The sequence below is a fragment of the Macaca mulatta genome, chromosome 15, assembly GCF_049350105.2.
Source record: "Macaca mulatta isolate MMU2019108-1 chromosome 15, T2T-MMU8v2.0, whole genome shotgun sequence".
Lineage (NCBI taxonomy): Eukaryota > Metazoa > Chordata > Mammalia > Primates > Cercopithecidae > Macaca > Macaca mulatta.
Genome location: NC_133420.1, coordinates 53,566,916 through 53,585,554, shown reverse-complemented (window position 1 = coordinate 53,585,554; position 18,639 = coordinate 53,566,916). Strand labels below are relative to the sequence as shown.

Genomic DNA, 18,639 nt, shown 5'->3' with positions numbered 1-18,639 from the left:
TCTTTCATGTCTACCATTTTTTGGCAAAACCTAAAAATCTGAATTTCAGTAAGAGTTGCCAGGATAAAGGCCCTCCCTTCCGACCACCTCTGGCAGACTGTAGGTGGGGCTGTTTGAACCCTCTGATGTCAGGGCTGGGCCTATTTTGTCTCTACGGGCTGGCTCTCAACCCAGTTCTGGCTCCTACAGAGCCTTCCTAAGCTGGCATCAATCCATGAGTTCATATGGTTCAGCTGGCCAGCGACGAATCCAGATAACTATATTATCATCTCATCTCATGCTTCTATCTTTCCTATACAACCTTCGTGTGGAAAATCAAAGGCACCATGAAATCCAGATAGGCCATATCTGTGTCCTTCTCTATCCTGGCCATCTGGTTATTTGGGAACCAATATTGGCTGCTAAGATTTACCACCCATCACGTACTAACTACTAAGTACTAACAAATATTTAGCAACTATCCAATACTAATTAAGAACAAACAAGCACACAGTAGCTACCCATTTAGAAATCGTCTCTAGAACCTTGTATAAACAGGTTATCATGCTCACTGTTTTATGGTGTGCAGAGTCACCCATCTTCCCATTAAAACTTGAAAGTCAAGTTTACCCCCCTCTCCAACTCTCCAACACCTTCCCACCTTGCCATAATTTTTCAGAGATCACTGTTGTTTCATGACCTCAGCTGAGATTCTGCCTAAGCCTGGAAACAGTAACCCACCTCTACTAGCCTTGAGCACTGCCTCATAAGATCCTCATCTCTCCACCATCTTTACTCACAGTGATTTAGTGACCTCCCTTCCCCCACACACACTTAAGAGTCATATGGATGCTTCACTGAATTTATTTACCCACTGCCTACTTTTGAAAAGGGGGTTTTGAAGGAAAGTACAATAAAAATATACAATTTGAAAAGAAGAAAGTGTCATTTTTATAAAAATTCATATGTCATCTTTACAGATTATAAAAGCGAAGAAGCTGATAAACAAAACCTGAAAATTATATATAATGAGAGCCTACTGAAGCACTTAAGTACAGGGAATGGGAGAGAAAGAAAGGAAAAGCATTTGATCAGTAAGTCTAAAGTGCTATTTAAATTAAATATTAATGTTCTAAATCAGTAAACAAATGTCTGGAATGATGTGCTTTGCATGGTGTTAGAAGACTCTCCAAACGTTTGCTCCTAGATAATTTAGCTAGGTTACTACACTGGCTTTTTGTAATTAAAACATAATAATAATTCAAAGGGCAAATACTGGTGGTCACAATGTAGCATGCAGTTGATAAATGCAGCATATTAGAAATCAAACCAGGTGACAAGCACAAGAAGCCAGCTGATGGCTAAAGTGACACTCACGGGATGGGGTTTCCTTCCATACAGCGGGTGCCAAAGCCAGGGTCTTTCGTGAGGGCGTTTAAGAGTTCCAGGGTTCCCGTGTCCTCAGGAGCATCATTGCTGTGGGTACATAAGAGGCAACCAGCTTAGGAATTCATTAAAACCAGTCATCAAGAGATACAAATGTTTTATAAATTAAACACTTTAGGAAGCATTTCTCTGTGATAGGTTCTTAAAACAGAAATGAACAAAACACGGAAACCACCCAGAAGGATCTCAGACTCTGGCCCTGTATTCGGCATCAGGGTGACATAGAGCACTCCAAAGTGGAGCTTGTATAAATGGGCTATATGTATAAAGGTGTGTATGTGTACATGCATGTACATACACGTATACATTTATATATTTTTTAAATTTGAAGTAAATCAACTCATCAAGTATTTCAAAAGTGCTTTTGTGATTATCCCTTTGGCACAGACAAGCAGGATTTTCCAAGAAAGGGCAAGAAAACTTTGCACTCTGCATGCACAACTAGAAAGCACAAAAATAACAGGCACAAGTCACAAACACATGCTATGTTCCACGACCACGAGCAATACAGGGTCAGCAGCTGGAAAGGAAAAAATAAAGTAAACCTGAACTATGTAAGAAGAAAATGTGGGCTTAGAGAAAAAGAGGCCAATTCACATTTACATAAATATATATATATGTGTGTGTGTGTATATATATACATATATATATATATATATTTTTTTTTTTTTTCTAATGCTTCCCTTTTGTATCACTGATACAGTTCCCCCATCTACAGGTCTACAAATCCTTTAGGACTGAAGAAAGCTCCTGCTAACAAGACCCAGAAATATCCTTTATCCTTTTCTTTGATGTAATGTATTGTTATGGAGAGGAGGAAATTTTTGTCTAAAGAACAAACACTAGCTAACATCCCAAATATAACAGAATAGATAATAATTATATGAATTATACTTTGCAGAAAACAAGTCTCTGGAGGTTCTACGCTTTGATAGCGTGCCCTGTGAGTCAATTACAGAATTAAAACACAGCTCCACAAATTCAAATATTTTATAACTTAATCGTGGATTTTTGCAAGGGCAGATTATTTTACCTAAAACACATGTGGCTGTTCCTGACAACAGTAGGATAAAGAGGAGAGAGGCTGAAAGGCTCAACAGAAGACTGGCCTATTATTCAGGGTTAGTTCGCTGCTGTTCTATGCATGCAGTATTAGCTTATACAGGGACCTGAGTCACAGAAGTAAAATTTATTCCACTGTGTAATTCTGAAGTCCATTCCCTTGGCCCTCGTAAACATCTTTGGTCTGCTTGAATCTTATCCCCTCCTGGGACATAGAAGACAAACATACCTGACAAATGTGTACTGTTCGTTGTACATCCAGGGCTGAAGTTCCAGGCTGGGGTACTTGCCAAAGGGTGGCACGATCAGGCTGAACACAAGGGCAATGCAGACAAACACAGCTGGCAAGACAATCTTTACCCAGGCAGTGGAGGGGGCAGGGGGACAGCAGGAAAATGGCAAGTGTTAGAAACAAGGCCAAGGGGCAAATCCCTACGAGTCCAGCCAGCCTCCCCGACCAACCAGCACGGCAATGAGGAGTGCAGAGCCTATGACTGTGCTGAATCAAGGCATTCTTGGCAGCTGGGAAGCAATGGAGCCTGAAAACTAAACCTCTTCTCTGGCAGCACAAGGCCAGAGGCTATGGCCACCTGGCAGAGGCACTAAGCCAAGAAGTTCACAAAGTAAATAGTGCTCACATTCAGGGTGACTCAGAACACTGGGTCCTGCCCTTCTTCCTCCTGAAGACAGAAAGACCACATTGGGCGCCATGAACCCAGGACCAGGAGCCAGAAGTCCTGAATCCTGGTTCTGTCTCTAGTACAGGTGCACCCATGTGAAGTCACTCTCCCCACTGGCCTCAGTTTTCTCACTTTAATCTGAGATCTAAGAACACACGGCCCATTCAAATCCTACACTATCATAAAACCAACTCTACAGCAATGGCTCCAATCACGGACAACCATAGTCATTGTCTCCCGTGACAGTCTCAGAAAGAATAAATATCCAATTCCTTCTTCAACCTCCTAAGACTTTCTACCATATCTTCTCTGAAAAAAAAAAAAAAAAAAAAAAATGACTTGGGCATACTTTGTCAGTAAACCCAAAGCTCCTCCCATTTATTGTTGAGAAATGTATCCCTTATAACCTTAAAGATTCAAACAATGCCCCCAATTCTAATGTTCTGGGATTTCAATGCAGAAAATTGACATTGAGTGAATAAGTCTGTATAGTAAGTACTATAATGAGAATTATCTCTGTTGTCATTATTTATGGTTGTGTTATCAATGATTATCATCAACAAACAAAGGTAACTGAGGATCAGAGAGATTAAGCAACTTGCCCAAAGTCATACGGCCAATAAGTAGCAAAGTCAGGATTCAACTCCAGCTCTGTATGCTCCAAACTCCTGCTCTTAACAGTATCCACATCATCAGTGTGGAAGATTCTCTGCAGACCTTTTCTCTACATTTCTTGATTTTACAGAGTGAAAAAATTTAACCCTTCTAACTAAGCAAGTTAGCATGCAAACACTGACATGCAGACAATAGTGTAAGAAGTCTTCTCTGTTGGCCAGCTATATTCTGACCTACCTTTTCTACCAGTTTGAGTTAAACATCAACTCAGAGAAAAATCAAGTTTCTAATAAGTTCACATGTCAAGTGCATCTGGGTATAAAAACTCTCATGTTACGACAGCTGAATACACCCGATCAGTTTTTCTATACTTTGTCCTTTTTATGTTCTCCTCCAAAATAACATATACACACACAAAAGTAAGCACTTGCTCATGTCAGGCCCCATTCTAAGCACCTATTCGTTTTTATTTTCGTAACAACCCTGTACTGCAGGTAATATTATTATCCCCATTTTACAGATGAGGAGATTGAGGCATAGAGAAGTAACTTGCCAGCAGATACAACACTGGCAAGGAATAGAACTGGGATTGAAATACAGATAAATCTGGCTCCAGCATCCATATCTTGACCAAGATGCTATCCTGCCTTCACTGGTCACAGAGCCTGCAGCCCACCCATGAGGCCAGAGTCTCTAGCCAAAACAGCACATCTCACCTGAGCAAAGAATCCTTTCCGACTCCGTCTGGCAATTAGCAGTCTCTTCCACAAAAGGGCCACAAACTGTTGCTGTGTAAGCTTCCAGCCCTTCACCTGGTAGGAGCCTTTGCCATCCATCCCGCTGAGCAAGTCTGTCTCTCTGGACTCTGCAAGAAGCCAACACTGAAGGTCACCTATTATCTTAGGTGTTTTCAGCATTGCCATGCTCCTTCTTCTGGTGTCTTCAACAACTATCTTGGAGGCATGTGTCTGAAGCTAAAAGTTTCTCAGAAGTAAACTTTTAGGACAAAGCTATGTCCAAGGAAGAGTTATGACTCAAAATGTCTAACAGGAGCAGTCTCTGCCTTTCAGTCCTTGTCTGACAAGTACAGAAAACAAAGGTGTCTTGAGACAACTGAAAAGATGTGTTCATGCATAACCAGGTATTACAGCCAGCCATTCGGATGAACTGAGTCATCAATTTCTTATAGACTATTCTATGAAACAGGCCATGTACATCGCTTGACATATTTGAGAACACACAATGGCAATTAGCTTCTCAGCTTCTCACCCTATTATATTTTGGTAAAACGTGGACACATTTCAAATGATCTAAGTACTGATACTGTATGAAGTCAGGCAATTATATATAATGTAAGAGCCATGCACTCTTGTGAGCAGGGGTGAGAGAACTGGAAAGTTTTCTGTTCCTAAACATTTTCTAGAAATCCTTGTCTTAAATGAATGATACCTAACTGATGTGCTTTTACATCTTAACAATATTTGTTTGATGCCTTATCTCTCCTCTCCATCTCAGTTAAACACACAAAGACACACTCATCTAAAATATCTAAGTCTTTTTTTTTTTTTTTTTTTCAGATGGAGTTTTTCACTTTTGTTGCCTAGTCTGGAGTGCAATGGCGCAACCTTGACTCACTGAAACCTCTGCCTCCCAGGTTCAAGCGATTCTCCTGCCTCAGCCTCCCAAGTAGCTGGGATTACAGGTATGTACCACCATACTCAGCTAATTTTTGGTATTAGTAGACATGGGGTCTCACCTTGTTGGTCAGGCTGGTCTCAAACTCCTGACCTCAGGTGATCTACCCACCTTGGCCTCTCAAAGAGCTGGGATTACAGGCTTGAGCCACCGTGCCCGGCCTCAAATATATAAGTCTTAGGGTACAATTAACTCTAACAGCAAATTCCCCTTTCTGACTCTTTCAAAATAATTCATCTACTTGAAAGAATATTTGTTCAACAATTAAACACCTAATATATACAAGAAACTAGGACCCTGCAGAAAAGATAATAAATACATGGGTTCAGAGGATTGAGGCACCATCTTTACGTCTTTAAAGGAAGTGATATGGATGGGCTCTTTCAGGTTTGATCACATGCACAACGCTGCAAAGAACAAGGGGCTTTTATCATTTCCTCACATCTCTTTGGTCTCTGTAGGGATCTATCACCTTGGCTAAAGGCCATCCCAAGAAAACAGCTGGGAGCATGAGAGAGAATTTCACATTCAAACAGTGGGACACTGATTGATCTTGCCCTAACATACCTGGGTCTACGTCAGAATCATTTGGATCAACAGCATCATCTTCAGTGAACGGGCGAAGACAGCTCTGCTTGTCCCCGAAGGCCCGCCTGTTTCGTCTTGCTGGCAAGGTACCATCTGAAGGCACAAGGAAAGAATCCCATACTTTATTTTATTTACAACAAAACAAACTTCCCCCATCTGCAACAAACCTACACTCTCCAAATGAGAATGCAATAGAACAATTCAAAGGGAAAGGAACAATACTCATGCTCTGAGAAAGCCAGCTGGAGGCACTATCTTAAGTGTGCCATTCCCCCTCAAGGCAGTTACCTGAGGTCTCAGCATCCACCCCACTCTCTTCAGCCACCTTGAGGAATATCTGCAAAATGAGAGCAGGTGAGAACATTATAAGCACCAACATTACGAAAGCAGTCATCACTGCCATGATTATTACATTATTGAGTGGCATGTTAGCCCCTTAAGACAGAGAAAGTAGAAGCCACATTTCTTAATAACACTTTGTCAGAGTCACTTGGGAGAGAAGCCGTTTTTGCCAGAGAACATTTCCTCAGTGGTGAGAGCTATCAATCTAGACAATCATTTTTAAATTAAAGCTATGGCTGGGCGCGGTGGCTCATGCCTATAATCCCAGCACATTGGGAGGCCGAGGCGGGCTGATCACCTGAGGTCGGGAGTTCGAGACCAGCCTGACCAACATGGAGAAAACCCGTCTCTACTAAAAATACAAAATTAGCCAGGCGTGGTAGCACATGCTTGTAATTCCAGCTACTCGGGAGGCTGAGGCAGGAGAATCACTTGAACCCGGGAGGTAGAGGTTGTAGTGAGCCAAGATCGCACCACTGTACTCCAGCCTGGGCGTAAGAGCAAAACTCCCATCTCATCAAAAAAAAAAAAAAAAAAAAAAGCTATGACAGTAGGACACTGCAGCAGAAGAAATTTGTTCTGAACCTACAGGGAACGAGTCAAGTGGCTTCTTTCAGGACTGTGGCTCTAAATCTTTGAGTAGGCTAGCACTATGACAAGTTATCCAATACAGAATGAGCAGGAGGAAATAGAGCACTAGAAATACGATGGCAGAGATTCAAACATCAGAAGAGAATCTGAATGAGCGCAATAATTTCCAAACTCGAGTCTATAGACCACTGTGTCCAAAGCATGCAACGGAAGTACAGACTTCAAGGCCTTACCTCCAGAAATTCTGATGCACAGGCCCTGAAGCCAAACCTTAGAATGTTTACTTTTAGTAACATCCCCAGGTGATTCTGCTGCACTGTCAAACTTGGAGACCACTGAGCCAGACAGCTTTTATATCCCCTTCAGCCCTCAAGGTCTGTGATGTTGGATCTCTAAGGGGAGGCATTACATGGATAAAGAGAGGATGGGCTTTGAAGCCCCAAATCCCTGATTCTGAATCTCATGTCAACATTCCTGAGTGTTCATTTTTTCATCTTTTTATGAGAATTAAATGAGGTCACAGTGATTTAAAAAAAAAAAAAAAACAAATCTCAGCACCTCGCATAAGTAGACTATCCATTCATAAATGTTGGTCATTTCCTATGTATGAGAATCCAGTTGATACCTGGCTGTGACACAGTCACACCAGGGAATTGCTCCTGATTCTGATTCAGTAGGTCTGAGCTGGGCCCAAGTTGCTGAATTTCTAACAAGTTCCCAGGTGATCCTGATGCTGCTGGTCCTCACACTGTACTTGAGTAAAGAGGCTCATTAAAACGTAAATAAGTGGATAGGAGTTTAAGGTTGGGATGTAAATCTGTTAGGTACCACTGTTTTCAACATACAAATAAATCTCAGGCATGTACTGTGGTACAGAGGAAAATACTTCTTTCCTGCTGTCTCCCACCACCATCTTAAATGGCTAACTGGAGTCAACATTACTCAGATGTCAATGACCTAAAAACCCAATGACTAACTCCATGATAATCCTGCTCCCAGTGCAGGCTACTGGCCTGGCCTTAGGACATTTGGCCTTGCTATATATTCCGACAGTCAGCCACTTAACTTACTTCTTCCAGGGTCGTCTCTGAGATGCCATAACTAGAAATGCCCAGGTCTGAGAGCCGGTCATCAATCTCATGAAAGAGTTCCACAAAGGCCCCCTCCTTAGCAGCTTCATATGGCAGCACGTAGGTCAGCTCATGCCCTATGTCTTCCACCAGCCGGGCTTCAGACACATGCTTCCTGATGAGGTTGGAGATAGCAGAGACATCTGCAGGGACCAGAATGCAAAGATGGCTCAATCAATGCAGAGGGGCTCCAGAGTGAGGGCTGGCCATCCCCCACCCTCTCCTCAGAAGCCTGCTGCTCATACACCACACCTGTTCCAGGTATTTTAATCATTCCACATGTTCATCTCTGGTCTGAGGGTTGGGGGCAAAGGAAAGGACTATGTCTTATTCACCTTTGTATCACCAAAGCCAGGCACATTGTAGGTACTCAGTGTAGGATGGGTGGATGGGTGGATGGGTGGATGCGAGGATGGGTGGGTAGGTGGATGGATGGGTGGATGGATAACTGAGGCTCAAAGTCTGGTGTCTATTGCCTAAGCTCTGGGATTCTTCAACAGAAAACTTGAGTAAAGGAATCTTAGAAGATTCTTCACCCTTTCCTATACTTGAAAAGTAGGCTCCCTCATTTACCTAAATAGAGGGTTAATCTAACAGTTCATGGAAGCAGAAGGCTTCCTGGGAAAAGCCAGCCATTAGGACTCAGCAGAGATGGCAAGGGTCAAGACTTCTGTTCCACATATGCTACTGGTGACACTGGCCTCCTACACACGCTACCCAAGAAAAATCTGGAAGGCTGTGCCTGATCTCCTGGGCTCTCACTCTTCTTATATACTAGGCTCAAATCCCAGCCCACTGGCTTGGCCCTCAGCTCCTCATCCCCGGTATTCAGTGTCCACTCCCCTAAGGGATTCCCCAAATCCCAGTCATCTCAGCTCTCTGGGACACTGCCCTGCTAGCTCCCAGACCGAGCCCCAGGCACCCCAGCAAGCATTAGGCCAACCCACCACCAAGCTGCACCCGCCCCCACAGCCACCCAGCCCCAGCCCAGCAGCAAACCTTGAGTCAGCGCCACCAGCCTCTGCACCTCTCCTCCTCTGCCTCCACTCTGCCCAGCTGGGGGAAGCTCAGGCACCACCTGAATAAGAAACCCCAGAGTCCTTACCGATGGTCAGCGTGTCACTCTCATGGTCGCTGCCCAGGCCAGCATCAGAACTGCTCTGAGAAACACTGTCCTCCTGATGGCAAAGAAGGAGGTGAGAACGGATCAGGGACTGAGCAAGGCAGAGCCACCAGCACCTTCGCCGGGGAGGGCTTCCAAGCAGCTCTGTTGTGTGAGAACTAAAGGAAAAAGCTTTCCCTGGGACACATGCACTGGCAGCCGTGGCTTCAGAGGACCCCGTCTGGCATGTGTGTGCTGTGTGAACAGCCTTGCTTCCTGAGGGTGAAAGGTCAGGAAGCAGAGTTGCCAGAAGAACTGTGGCCTCCCAATGAATGCTGCAACAAAGCCTTTGCCAACCATCTCAGGCAAGGCCTTTACCTGGCTACATGTCTACTCTTCAATGCTTCTCAAGCTTCAATGTGTGTTCAACCACTTGAGGACCTTGTTAAAATGCACAGATTCTGATTCGGTAGGTCTGAGCTGGGCCCAAGTTGCTGAATTTCTAACAAGTTCCCAAGTGATCCTGATGCTGCTGGTCCTCAGACTGCACTTGAGTCAAGAGGCTCATTAAAAGGTAAATAAATGGATAGGAGTTTAAGGTTGGGATGTAAATATGTTAGGTACCACTGGCTTCAACACACAAAGAAATCTCAGGCATGTACTGCGGTACAGGGGAAAACATACCTGGTAATTGAGTCTGGTCCTACCACTGTTATTTACCTGCTGGGTGACCTTGAATAAGCTACCAAATCCCTATAAGCCTCACTTCCCTCATCTGGGATAATAAATATAGTTACCTTCTTCCCAGGGTTTCTCTGTACTTTAATTGAGATGATAGAGGTTAAAAAAAAAAAAAAAAAAGGTTGTAAATGGTAACAATGCTATATAAAATTAATGATTATCATTATTTTCTTTTATGCCCAGAGTCTCTCTGGCATGAAATCAGTGCCTAATAAATATTGGCTGTTTTATAGTTTAAAAGTTAAGGTCAATGAGATTGAAAAGTAATGAACAGGAACACCAGGTCATTTGTAGCCAAGGCTCTTACCTCTTGACAAGTCTCTTTTCTTTGACATAATAATGTCCTATAAGGACCTTCTCCATCACTCTCTGTGCCTCATAGGAAAAGGAAAACGGGATTCAACAGAACTAGCACAATAGGAACAGAGGGCTCCTTAGCTTTCCATGCCTGAGGTATGATATGATTTCCAAGGGGCAGAGCAGGAAGATGGTGGCTTCAACATGGCAAAAGGGGTGGAGGTGGGGAAACCATTCACAGCCAGCAAGTCCTGACTGCCCAGACCCAACACCAGCCCAGCACCAAGACCGCAGCTCACCTTTTTCAGGTATGACACAGTGCTACTACTGTTTCTGCAGGAACTGAGGGAGGATTCCACATCTTTCTTGACCAGGGTCAGGTAGTAGCCTGTTCCCAGCTGGTTCTTCAGAAACAGGGAGGAGCCCACACAGCACAGCTTCCCATGGGAGATGATGGCAATTCTGTCCCCCAGGATGTCCGCTTCATCCATGTGGTGTGTGGAGAGAATAATGGTGCGGCCTGCCAGGCACAAACACAAGGATGTGGGATAGGTGAGGCCTCTCAGTTCTCATTTATCACAGTGGCAGGGACTAGAGAGAGATTAGCAGGGGTAAGCAGGGCAAAGAGACCTGGAAGCCACCTTTAACCCTGTATGGCTGTGACCCCTAGAATGGCAAAGCTTTGGATATGTATATAGGTACCGCATCGTGACACAGGTAAGAACAGTAGCATTTATTTGGGAACTTGTTATATGCCAGGCATTGTGCTAGGTGGTTTGTGTGCATTCTTATTTAATTTAATCTATGACGTAAGCACCACTATTATTATCGGCAAAGAAAGTGAGGCAAGTTGTGACTTTCCCAATGTCTCAGGACCAGCCAGGGTTGGCTCAAAGCCTGCCTGTGCTCCTCATACTGTACCACATCAGATCTCTAACCAGAGAGCCCAATCGTCTCCCCGTCCCTCTCCCATTCCATTCATTTATGCATCCACCCTTTCGACTAACCATAAATTTAGTACACCATGTTGGGGACAAAAAGATGGATAAAGACACAGCATCTCCTCTCAGGAATCTCAGTCTCAATGCCCTTTATCTCTTCTGTGATAACAGAAGAGAATCCCATGGCTTCACAGAAGAGTAGCCAAGCGATACAACCATACTTCTTAAAAACCCCCCGCTCTCTCTCAGTCCATTTACTCAGAATAAATATACATCAGGCACCTTGTCGGTATTTCAGCAGCAGCTCCCATATTCCCCTGCGGGAGTAAGGGTCCACACCAGCTGTGGGTTCATCCAGAATGACGACCTTGGATCCCCCGACAAAGGCCAATGCCACAGATAGCTTTCTCTGCATTCCACCTACAAAAAAAAAACAGTGAGACAAACTCCAGGACCAGCCCCAGTCAGTGAGTGAAGGCAGAGGACCTGGGGACACAGCCAGGGACAAGTTTCTATTACCCACCTCACCCAGCCTGGGACCCTGGGGCAGTGCTGATTTTCCTCTGCGTGTGTGTAGCTGGAGGAGGAGGGGAGAGGAACAGGGAAGGTAGCTCTGGGCCGCACCTGACAGCTGGCTTGTTTTGCTTTTCAACTTGCTTGATGGCAAACCAACATCCAGGGCCATCTGCTCCATCTCCGCCTTCACGTGCTTCTTGGAGAGCCCTTTCAGGCGGGCATAGAACCAGATGTGTTCTTCGACAGTCAGCCTGGGGACAGGGAGGCAGGTCAGCTCTGGGCTCTACTGGATACCCCAGAATACAGTGTCCCCTAGCTCAGAACAGATGAGAATAGGCATATTTTCCTCTCCCCTCACTTTTTTTTTTTTTATCAATTTCTGAAAAACAATCTTCAAGATTCAAAGTAGAACAACAGTGAACAAGCACATGACCTGCTCAGGAAATCAAAGTGAAAGGTGACAGATCGCTTCCAACCTGTTTCCAGCAGGCCTGGCCACCATGCACCAGGCAGTTCCAACTTTCAATTTCAGTGCCCCAAGATGTTGTCTTTAACGGGCTGTCCCCACAGCACGTCCACCAAGAAGTCAGCTCAGCACACACCTGGAGAAGCCCTCCTGAACCTCAGGGGACCCCAGGCTCTGAAAGCAGGGAGGACCCTGCACGTGAGCCCCATGTGTTCACTTTAGATGAGGAGGGAGCATATGAGCCCCAGCTGTTCACTTTAGATAAGAAGAAACATAAGGGAAAAGCCTTGCCCAAGATTGCAGAGCTCAGGTCTCTCTCTGGCTCCATCACACGGGCTCCCTGGGGGCCTTATTGCTGATGGGACAACCTGAGTGGGAGCAAATGTCTTGAGCAGCAAATACAGGTCCATCATACCAGGGCCCTGAATCACTACCAGGTCTGGGAAGTCTGCTCCAGGCCTCAATAAGGAGTGTGGCGGGGGAGAGCATGGGCTAAAGGGCCCTCCAGCATGACAATAATGGAAAGCAATGTTTCCCAAGCCCCCATCCACTGGCTGTGCTGAAGTCACCTCTCAGCTCAACCATTCACCTCCCACTTCTTCTAAAATCAAAGAACAACTAGGTCTCGAGGTGTTCAGGGAGGTGAGCCTGCCACATTCAAAGAAAGTAAAATGCGGCCAGACGCAGTGGTTCACGCCTGTGTTCCCAGCACTTTGGGAGGCCGTGGTGGGCGGATCACAAGGTCAAGACATTGAGCCCATCCTGGCCAACATGGTGAAACCCTGTCTCTACTAAAAATACAAAAATTAGCTGGGCATGGTGGTGTGTGCCCAGAGTCCCAGCTACTCGGGAGGCTGAGGCAGGAGAATTGCTTGAACCTGGAGGCCAAGGTTGCAGTGAGCACCACTCTGCACTCCAGCCTGGCTACAGAGCAAGACTCCGTCTCAAAAAAAAAAAAACAAAAAAAAAGAAAAAACAAAAACATAACAAAGTAAAATGCCTAAGTCCCACTCCTCCCACGATGGCATGACAGACACATCCAGAAAGGGCCTATTCTTAACGGGCTGCTGGTACTCACATGTCAAACAGCACATTATGCTGGGGACAGACCCCCAGGTTCTGCCGGATAGTGCTCATCTCAGAGCGAATGTCTTTTCCCAGGATGTAGGCTGTGCCCGAGGTCGGGGGGAACAACCCAGTCAGGATTGACCTGAGGACAAAAATTTAGAAGTACAGGAGTCAGGGTTGACCTACCCTTAACTCTAGATGCTCCATTCAGGCTGCAGAGAGAACAGAAAACCAACCCTCCCACCAGCCCCATTCCTTTCTAATGAACCCTACCAGACCCAAACAAAGCAAAGCAGTCCTTTTACTTCAGTAAATAACTACAAGTGGGCCTATGTGTTAGAAATGCCAATTTTAGTGTGAGCATTTTTTAAATGAAGTTTCCAATTTGCAATGAAAGTATACTTTAAAAAATATATTTTGTATGCCTAACATCGCACACACGGAAAATGGACAAACAAGAACATATTATTCAAAGATAATTTTTTTTTTTTTTTTTTTTTTGAGACGGAGTCTCGCGCTGTGTCACCCAGGCTGGAGTGCAGTGGCGCGATCTCGGCTCACTGCAAGCTCCGCCTCCCAGGTTCACGCCATTCTCCTGCCTCAGCCTCCGAGTAGCTGGGACTACAGGCGCCCGCCACCATGCCCGGCTAGTTTTTTGTATTTTTAGTAGAGATGGGGTTTCACCATGTTAGCCAGGATGGTCTTGATCTCCTGACCTCGTGATCCACCCGCCTCGGCCTCCCAAAGTGCTGGGATTACAGGCTTGAGCCACCGCGCCCGGCCAAAGATAATAATTTTTATGTTAGGTAGTAGGATTTCTGACTACCTTTTAAAAATCTTCTGAAAAGCTCATAATATATTAATTTTATGTTTTAACAAAAGATTAAAAGGAAACAGGAAGGAATGTCACCCCCCAAAGGTACACCCTTTGGAACGGCTGAGGAATCATGCTGGAAGCCACTGAGGCTAACGCTGGTGCTTTACAGTCCCTGATCCCTCCTGACACTACCTGCTGTAAGGTCCTTGAGGTCCCAGGGAAGGCAGTCAAGCCAGTTGCCCAGCTGCTTCTCACAACTGCTTAGAGACAGAGTTCCTGGGAATTGCCAACTCCCTCCAACATATGTAATCTATCTTTTCGTGACTGCAGGTTCCAAGACCACTGCAGAATTCTGTGAACTACATGGGAAGGGTCATCTGAGGCCCCAGCCTGTTTTAGGCTGAAGAAATAACATCTAGAGGCCCCAGACTGTTTTAGGCTGAAGAAATAACATCTAGAAAACTAGCACGTGGAAAGACACTCGTGATTACGTAATATTTTCACACTCGGCAACTCCTCACGTGCTCCTCCCCTTGTCCCAGGGACCAGCATGGTTTCCTAAGGTATAAATTTCTAACTCTACTGCAGAACCCTCCTGTGGCTGATTCTGTGGGAACCACACCCTCTTCTTACATGGTGGTCGTCTTCCCCGCTCCATTGTGGCCCAGGAAGGAGGTGATCTGGCCCTCATAAAAATTCAGTGCCAGGCCATCGACAGCCACCTTCATCCCATCTCGGTAGACTTTTACCAGGTTCTGAATGGACACGCCCAGCTTCAGATGGGTGGGCTCCTCCTCCATGCAGACTGTGACAGGAGAGAGGACAGAAATGAACCCACAGAAAGCACTGAGGAGTGGAGGGTAAGGACGCATGGCGCTGCGCTCGTACTCTCAGCAATGCCTTCTCTCCATGTCCACCCTGGTTTCACAGGCAGGCAGGAGGCTACAAATGTTTATGTAAGGCCTATTTGGATACTGATGTTGGTGATGGGAATACAATGATAAAGGAGCATTCAGAGTCTGTTGGGAAAAGGACTTGACGAACAATTAAAATACAGGATGCTGAAAGTTGTTTCAAAAATACATCTAAAAACGCCATGGAACTGTGATATCTCCCTCCCAGGGAACACTACTTAGCAGTGAAGAGGAATGAACTGTTGACACATACAACTTGGAAAGATCACAAGGGAATTCTGCTGAGTGGAAAAAAAAAAAGCCAGTATCAAAAGGATACCTACTGTGTGGTTCCATTTACATAACATTCTGGAAATAATAAAACTGTAAAAATGAGGAATGCATCAGTGGTTGAGAGGTGTCAGGAACTGAGGAAGAAGGGAGGTGGCTGTGGCCATTAAGGGGTAGCATGAAGGAGCTTTGTGACAATGAGACATTTCTGCAGCTTGATTGAGCTAGTAATTACATGAATTCACACATGATAAAACTGCATAGAACTAAATACACACACACAAATGAGTGCACATAAAGCTAGTGAAATCTGAAGGTTTGTGAATTGCACCAATGTCAATTTCATGGTTTTGATATTATTCTATAGTTACGCATGGTGCTACCATTGGGGGAACCCCCTCATGTAGCTTTTATTACTTCTTGTGAGTCTATAATTGTTTTTAAAAAATAAGATTTTCTTTCACATGCCATGGAAGTTCAGGGTAGAGAGTGACTGACTACCTGAGAACCAAGGAGGGATGCTCAGGGGTGGGGATCCTGAACTAGATCTTGGAGAGAAAGGAGGAATTGAGAAGATAGGCAAGTTAGAGAGAAGGTTCTCCTGTGAGAGCAAACAGTACATACAAAGGCATGGGGGTGTGGAAGAACATGACATATTCCAGCAACTGTGAGCATTTCTAGGTGACTGAAATAGGAGCTAGGTGTAGAGAGGAGGTAGGAGAAGATGATTAGGAACAGCAGGCAAGCGTGCTACATTCAGGAGCGTCATACTTTTGCCAAGGGCAATCAGGGGATGGGCACAGAAGAGACTGGCAGAAAAGGGACCTATTAAACACTTAGGAAGCCACTCTAAGCACAAAGAACCCAGAAGGCAGAGCCTTTGATGAGCTGTGGACTTCTCTGCCTGCAGTCAGGAGCCAAGAGAGGATTAGGGATCTACGTAATGAAGGATGATTACGTTACGAAGCATAGGCTGAGCTCTGTGGTAGCCACTTGGTCTCAGCCCACACAGGCTCACACACAGGTCACCATGACAAGGTAGGCAGCGAGGTTACGGTTCCACAATCATGCTTGTCTTTACCTCTTTCTTCTAGTTTGTTAGGAGAGCACGAAATGTGCGTTTGGGAGGGGGCAAGTAAAAGATACTTTTCTAGAAGCCAAGACAACAAAGAAAATGTCCCTCAGGGATCCAGACCGTGAACTCCCAACAGGTCAACAGCATTGGACATAAATGGCATGGGAGGATTTGGAAAGGGACACTGCATGTGACTTCTCTGCCCCTAGAGTGATTTCAGAGTCTTTTAGAAAGGCAGGAGACGTCGCTTGCCCCCAACAGTTAGCAGAGGCAGCAGCACTAGGTTAAAGAAAGAGCAGGAAGTCAACAGCACTTACTTTCTGACATTCTCTTCTGGTTGGAACCAGGGTGGCTCTTCTCATCACTTTCCTCACCAAACCAGTAGGACTTGGTGCAAGGAAAATACCAGGGCCTGGGAATTCCGTACTGGCCTGAAAGCAAAGCACAGGTATGAGCCAAGCTCAGCGCCATCCCAGTATTCTGAGGGTTTCCCAGCCAGGTCCATTTCCTCCTTGACACATCTTTTGGGGAAGGAACAGATTGGAATGGATGTAGGGAAAGGGGGAGCAAACATCTGTTGAAACCTGCTATGTACAACATACATTCTGCACCTCTGTAAGTCCTTCCAACAACCCATGGGGCAGGTGCCATCCCCATTTTAGAGATGAGGAAAGTGAGGGATAAGGAGCCTATCCAAGGTCCCTCAGCCAGTAAGTTCAGGACTCAGAATTTAAATCCAGAATCTGCATGCTGCAAAATTGCATATTCAATGAATGAAGTTCAGGCGGGAGTAATAAATATTTCATGTATACCTCCTTAGGGGAGGATCAGAAGGTGAACCAAAAAGAGTTAAATCTTGCTGTCTCAGAATTTGATCTCATATGAAAGTTTGTCCCAAGGCAGGTTCCTCTTGGACTTGGTCGAGTAGATGTATTAAGAAAGAAGTACTAAAGAAAAATTCAACATGAATTTTTACTGAGTGCTAATTAAATCACAGGCAGGCCTTAGAGCTAGTATATTTAATTATTAACAACCTGTACTCAGGAAACAGAACATCTCCTAGTTGTACCCCCTCTGGGGACACAGAAATACAGAATTGGGTGAGCATTGAGAGGATTCGCATGGGCTTACGACCCAGTGTAACTAAAGTGGATTCTCCTCCATGTACCAACACTTAACAGTTGTGTGACCACAGCTGGTTACTTAACATCTTTGAGTCACAGTTCTCTTATTTGAAAATTGCTGGTTATTAGAGTAACTACTTCAGAGTAGCCTTGTGAGAATTAAATGAAGCAATGTGTATAAAACATTTTGCATGCTGCCTTGCACACAGTTTTCAAGAAACAAGTGCTATACAAGTAGTGACAATTGTACTTTCAGCATCAGCTGCCTGTCCTTAGACTATCTGTTTACTATAGATCTTTAGCCCAAACCACTTCCCAGGGAGGCCCATGCACTGCAGAGATTCTAGCACAATGAAAGGAAAATAGCTAGAAGTCATATTTTCCTAATAGATGCCCAAAGCAGTGTACCTGGAAGGACAGCCTCGATGTACCAAGTCATCACCCCATAGAGGAAGGTGTCAAACAGCATCATGGAAACTGAAGTGGTGAGATTGAAGCCATCTTCCTCCATAGGACTTTCAAACAGGTTGTCCCATTGCACTCCAATGCCCTGCTCCTCAAAAAGGGCAAAGTACTCACAGCCAAACCCGAAAGCCACAGGAGACAGCAGGCTCTGTGAGAAACAGGCAAAGTCACCTATCCATTTTCTGGTCTCTCTCATTTTTCTATCTCTTCTAGTGTAAATTACACCTGGAGAAATTTGAATTTGCAAAATGGATCAGTCATAAGGTACAGAAGTAGTATTTACCTATGGAGTCCCTTTAGGGGAGTGGTGGGCTACCAAGTAACATATAAAATGATTCAACTTGTAACCACTCATTATACACAAACATTTCAGAAATGCATATACAATGAAGTATAAAACTTTTAAAACTTTATGTTTCCAAAGATACCCCAAGGCTCAGCAATCCTGTTCCCCCGCACATGTGTGCATACCCACAGTCCTCTGAGGCTCCCTGCTCAGCCAAGGATGGCTCAGGATCAGAGGTGCCTGGCTGGGGCTGCTGATGCCCACGGAGCCCAGACTGAGGCATCAGGAGCATCCTATGAGTGATTCATAGCTTTCCTTATAAGTGACCTGGGGACATCTGACAGCTTGCACTTGTAGGGGCTCACACACTATCCAAGATTTCCCCCTGCTCTGTACAAGGGAAGGAAGGGTCCAAGTCAGGAATTTGTG

General features: G+C 45.0%; 1 protein-coding gene across 2 annotated transcripts in view; it reads right to left on the bottom strand.

The window, feature by feature from the left end:
- The window catches only part of ABCA1 (ATP binding cassette subfamily A member 1), a 147,416-nt gene that overhangs the window by 27,132 nt on the left and 101,645 nt on the right, over window positions 1-18,639 (bottom strand). The window contains exons 17-30 of one of the 2 annotated variants that reach the window (XM_015117158.3): window positions 17,868-18,072; window positions 16,653-16,766; window positions 14,710-14,881; window positions 13,270-13,401; window positions 11,834-11,976; window positions 11,492-11,629; window positions 10,568-10,788; window positions 9,234-9,306; window positions 8,069-8,271; window positions 6,354-6,402; window positions 6,045-6,158; window positions 4,499-4,647; window positions 2,717-2,841; window positions 1,357-1,455 (exon numbers count right to left, since the gene is read on the bottom strand). In XM_015117158.3, the coding sequence (XP_014972644.2) occupies window positions 1,357-1,455; window positions 2,717-2,841; window positions 4,499-4,647; window positions 6,045-6,158; window positions 6,354-6,402; window positions 8,069-8,271; window positions 9,234-9,306; window positions 10,568-10,788; window positions 11,492-11,629; window positions 11,834-11,976; window positions 13,270-13,401; window positions 14,710-14,881; window positions 16,653-16,766; window positions 17,868-18,072 (1,937 nt within the window). Of the gene's footprint in view, window positions 1-1,356; window positions 1,456-2,716; window positions 2,842-4,498; window positions 4,648-6,044; window positions 6,159-6,353; window positions 6,403-8,068; window positions 8,272-9,127; window positions 9,207-9,233; window positions 9,307-10,567; window positions 10,789-11,491; window positions 11,630-11,833; window positions 11,977-13,269; window positions 13,402-14,709; window positions 14,882-16,652; window positions 16,767-17,867; window positions 18,073-18,639 lie in introns of both variants that reach the window. The other variant, XM_015117157.3, reaches the window with a different exon arrangement.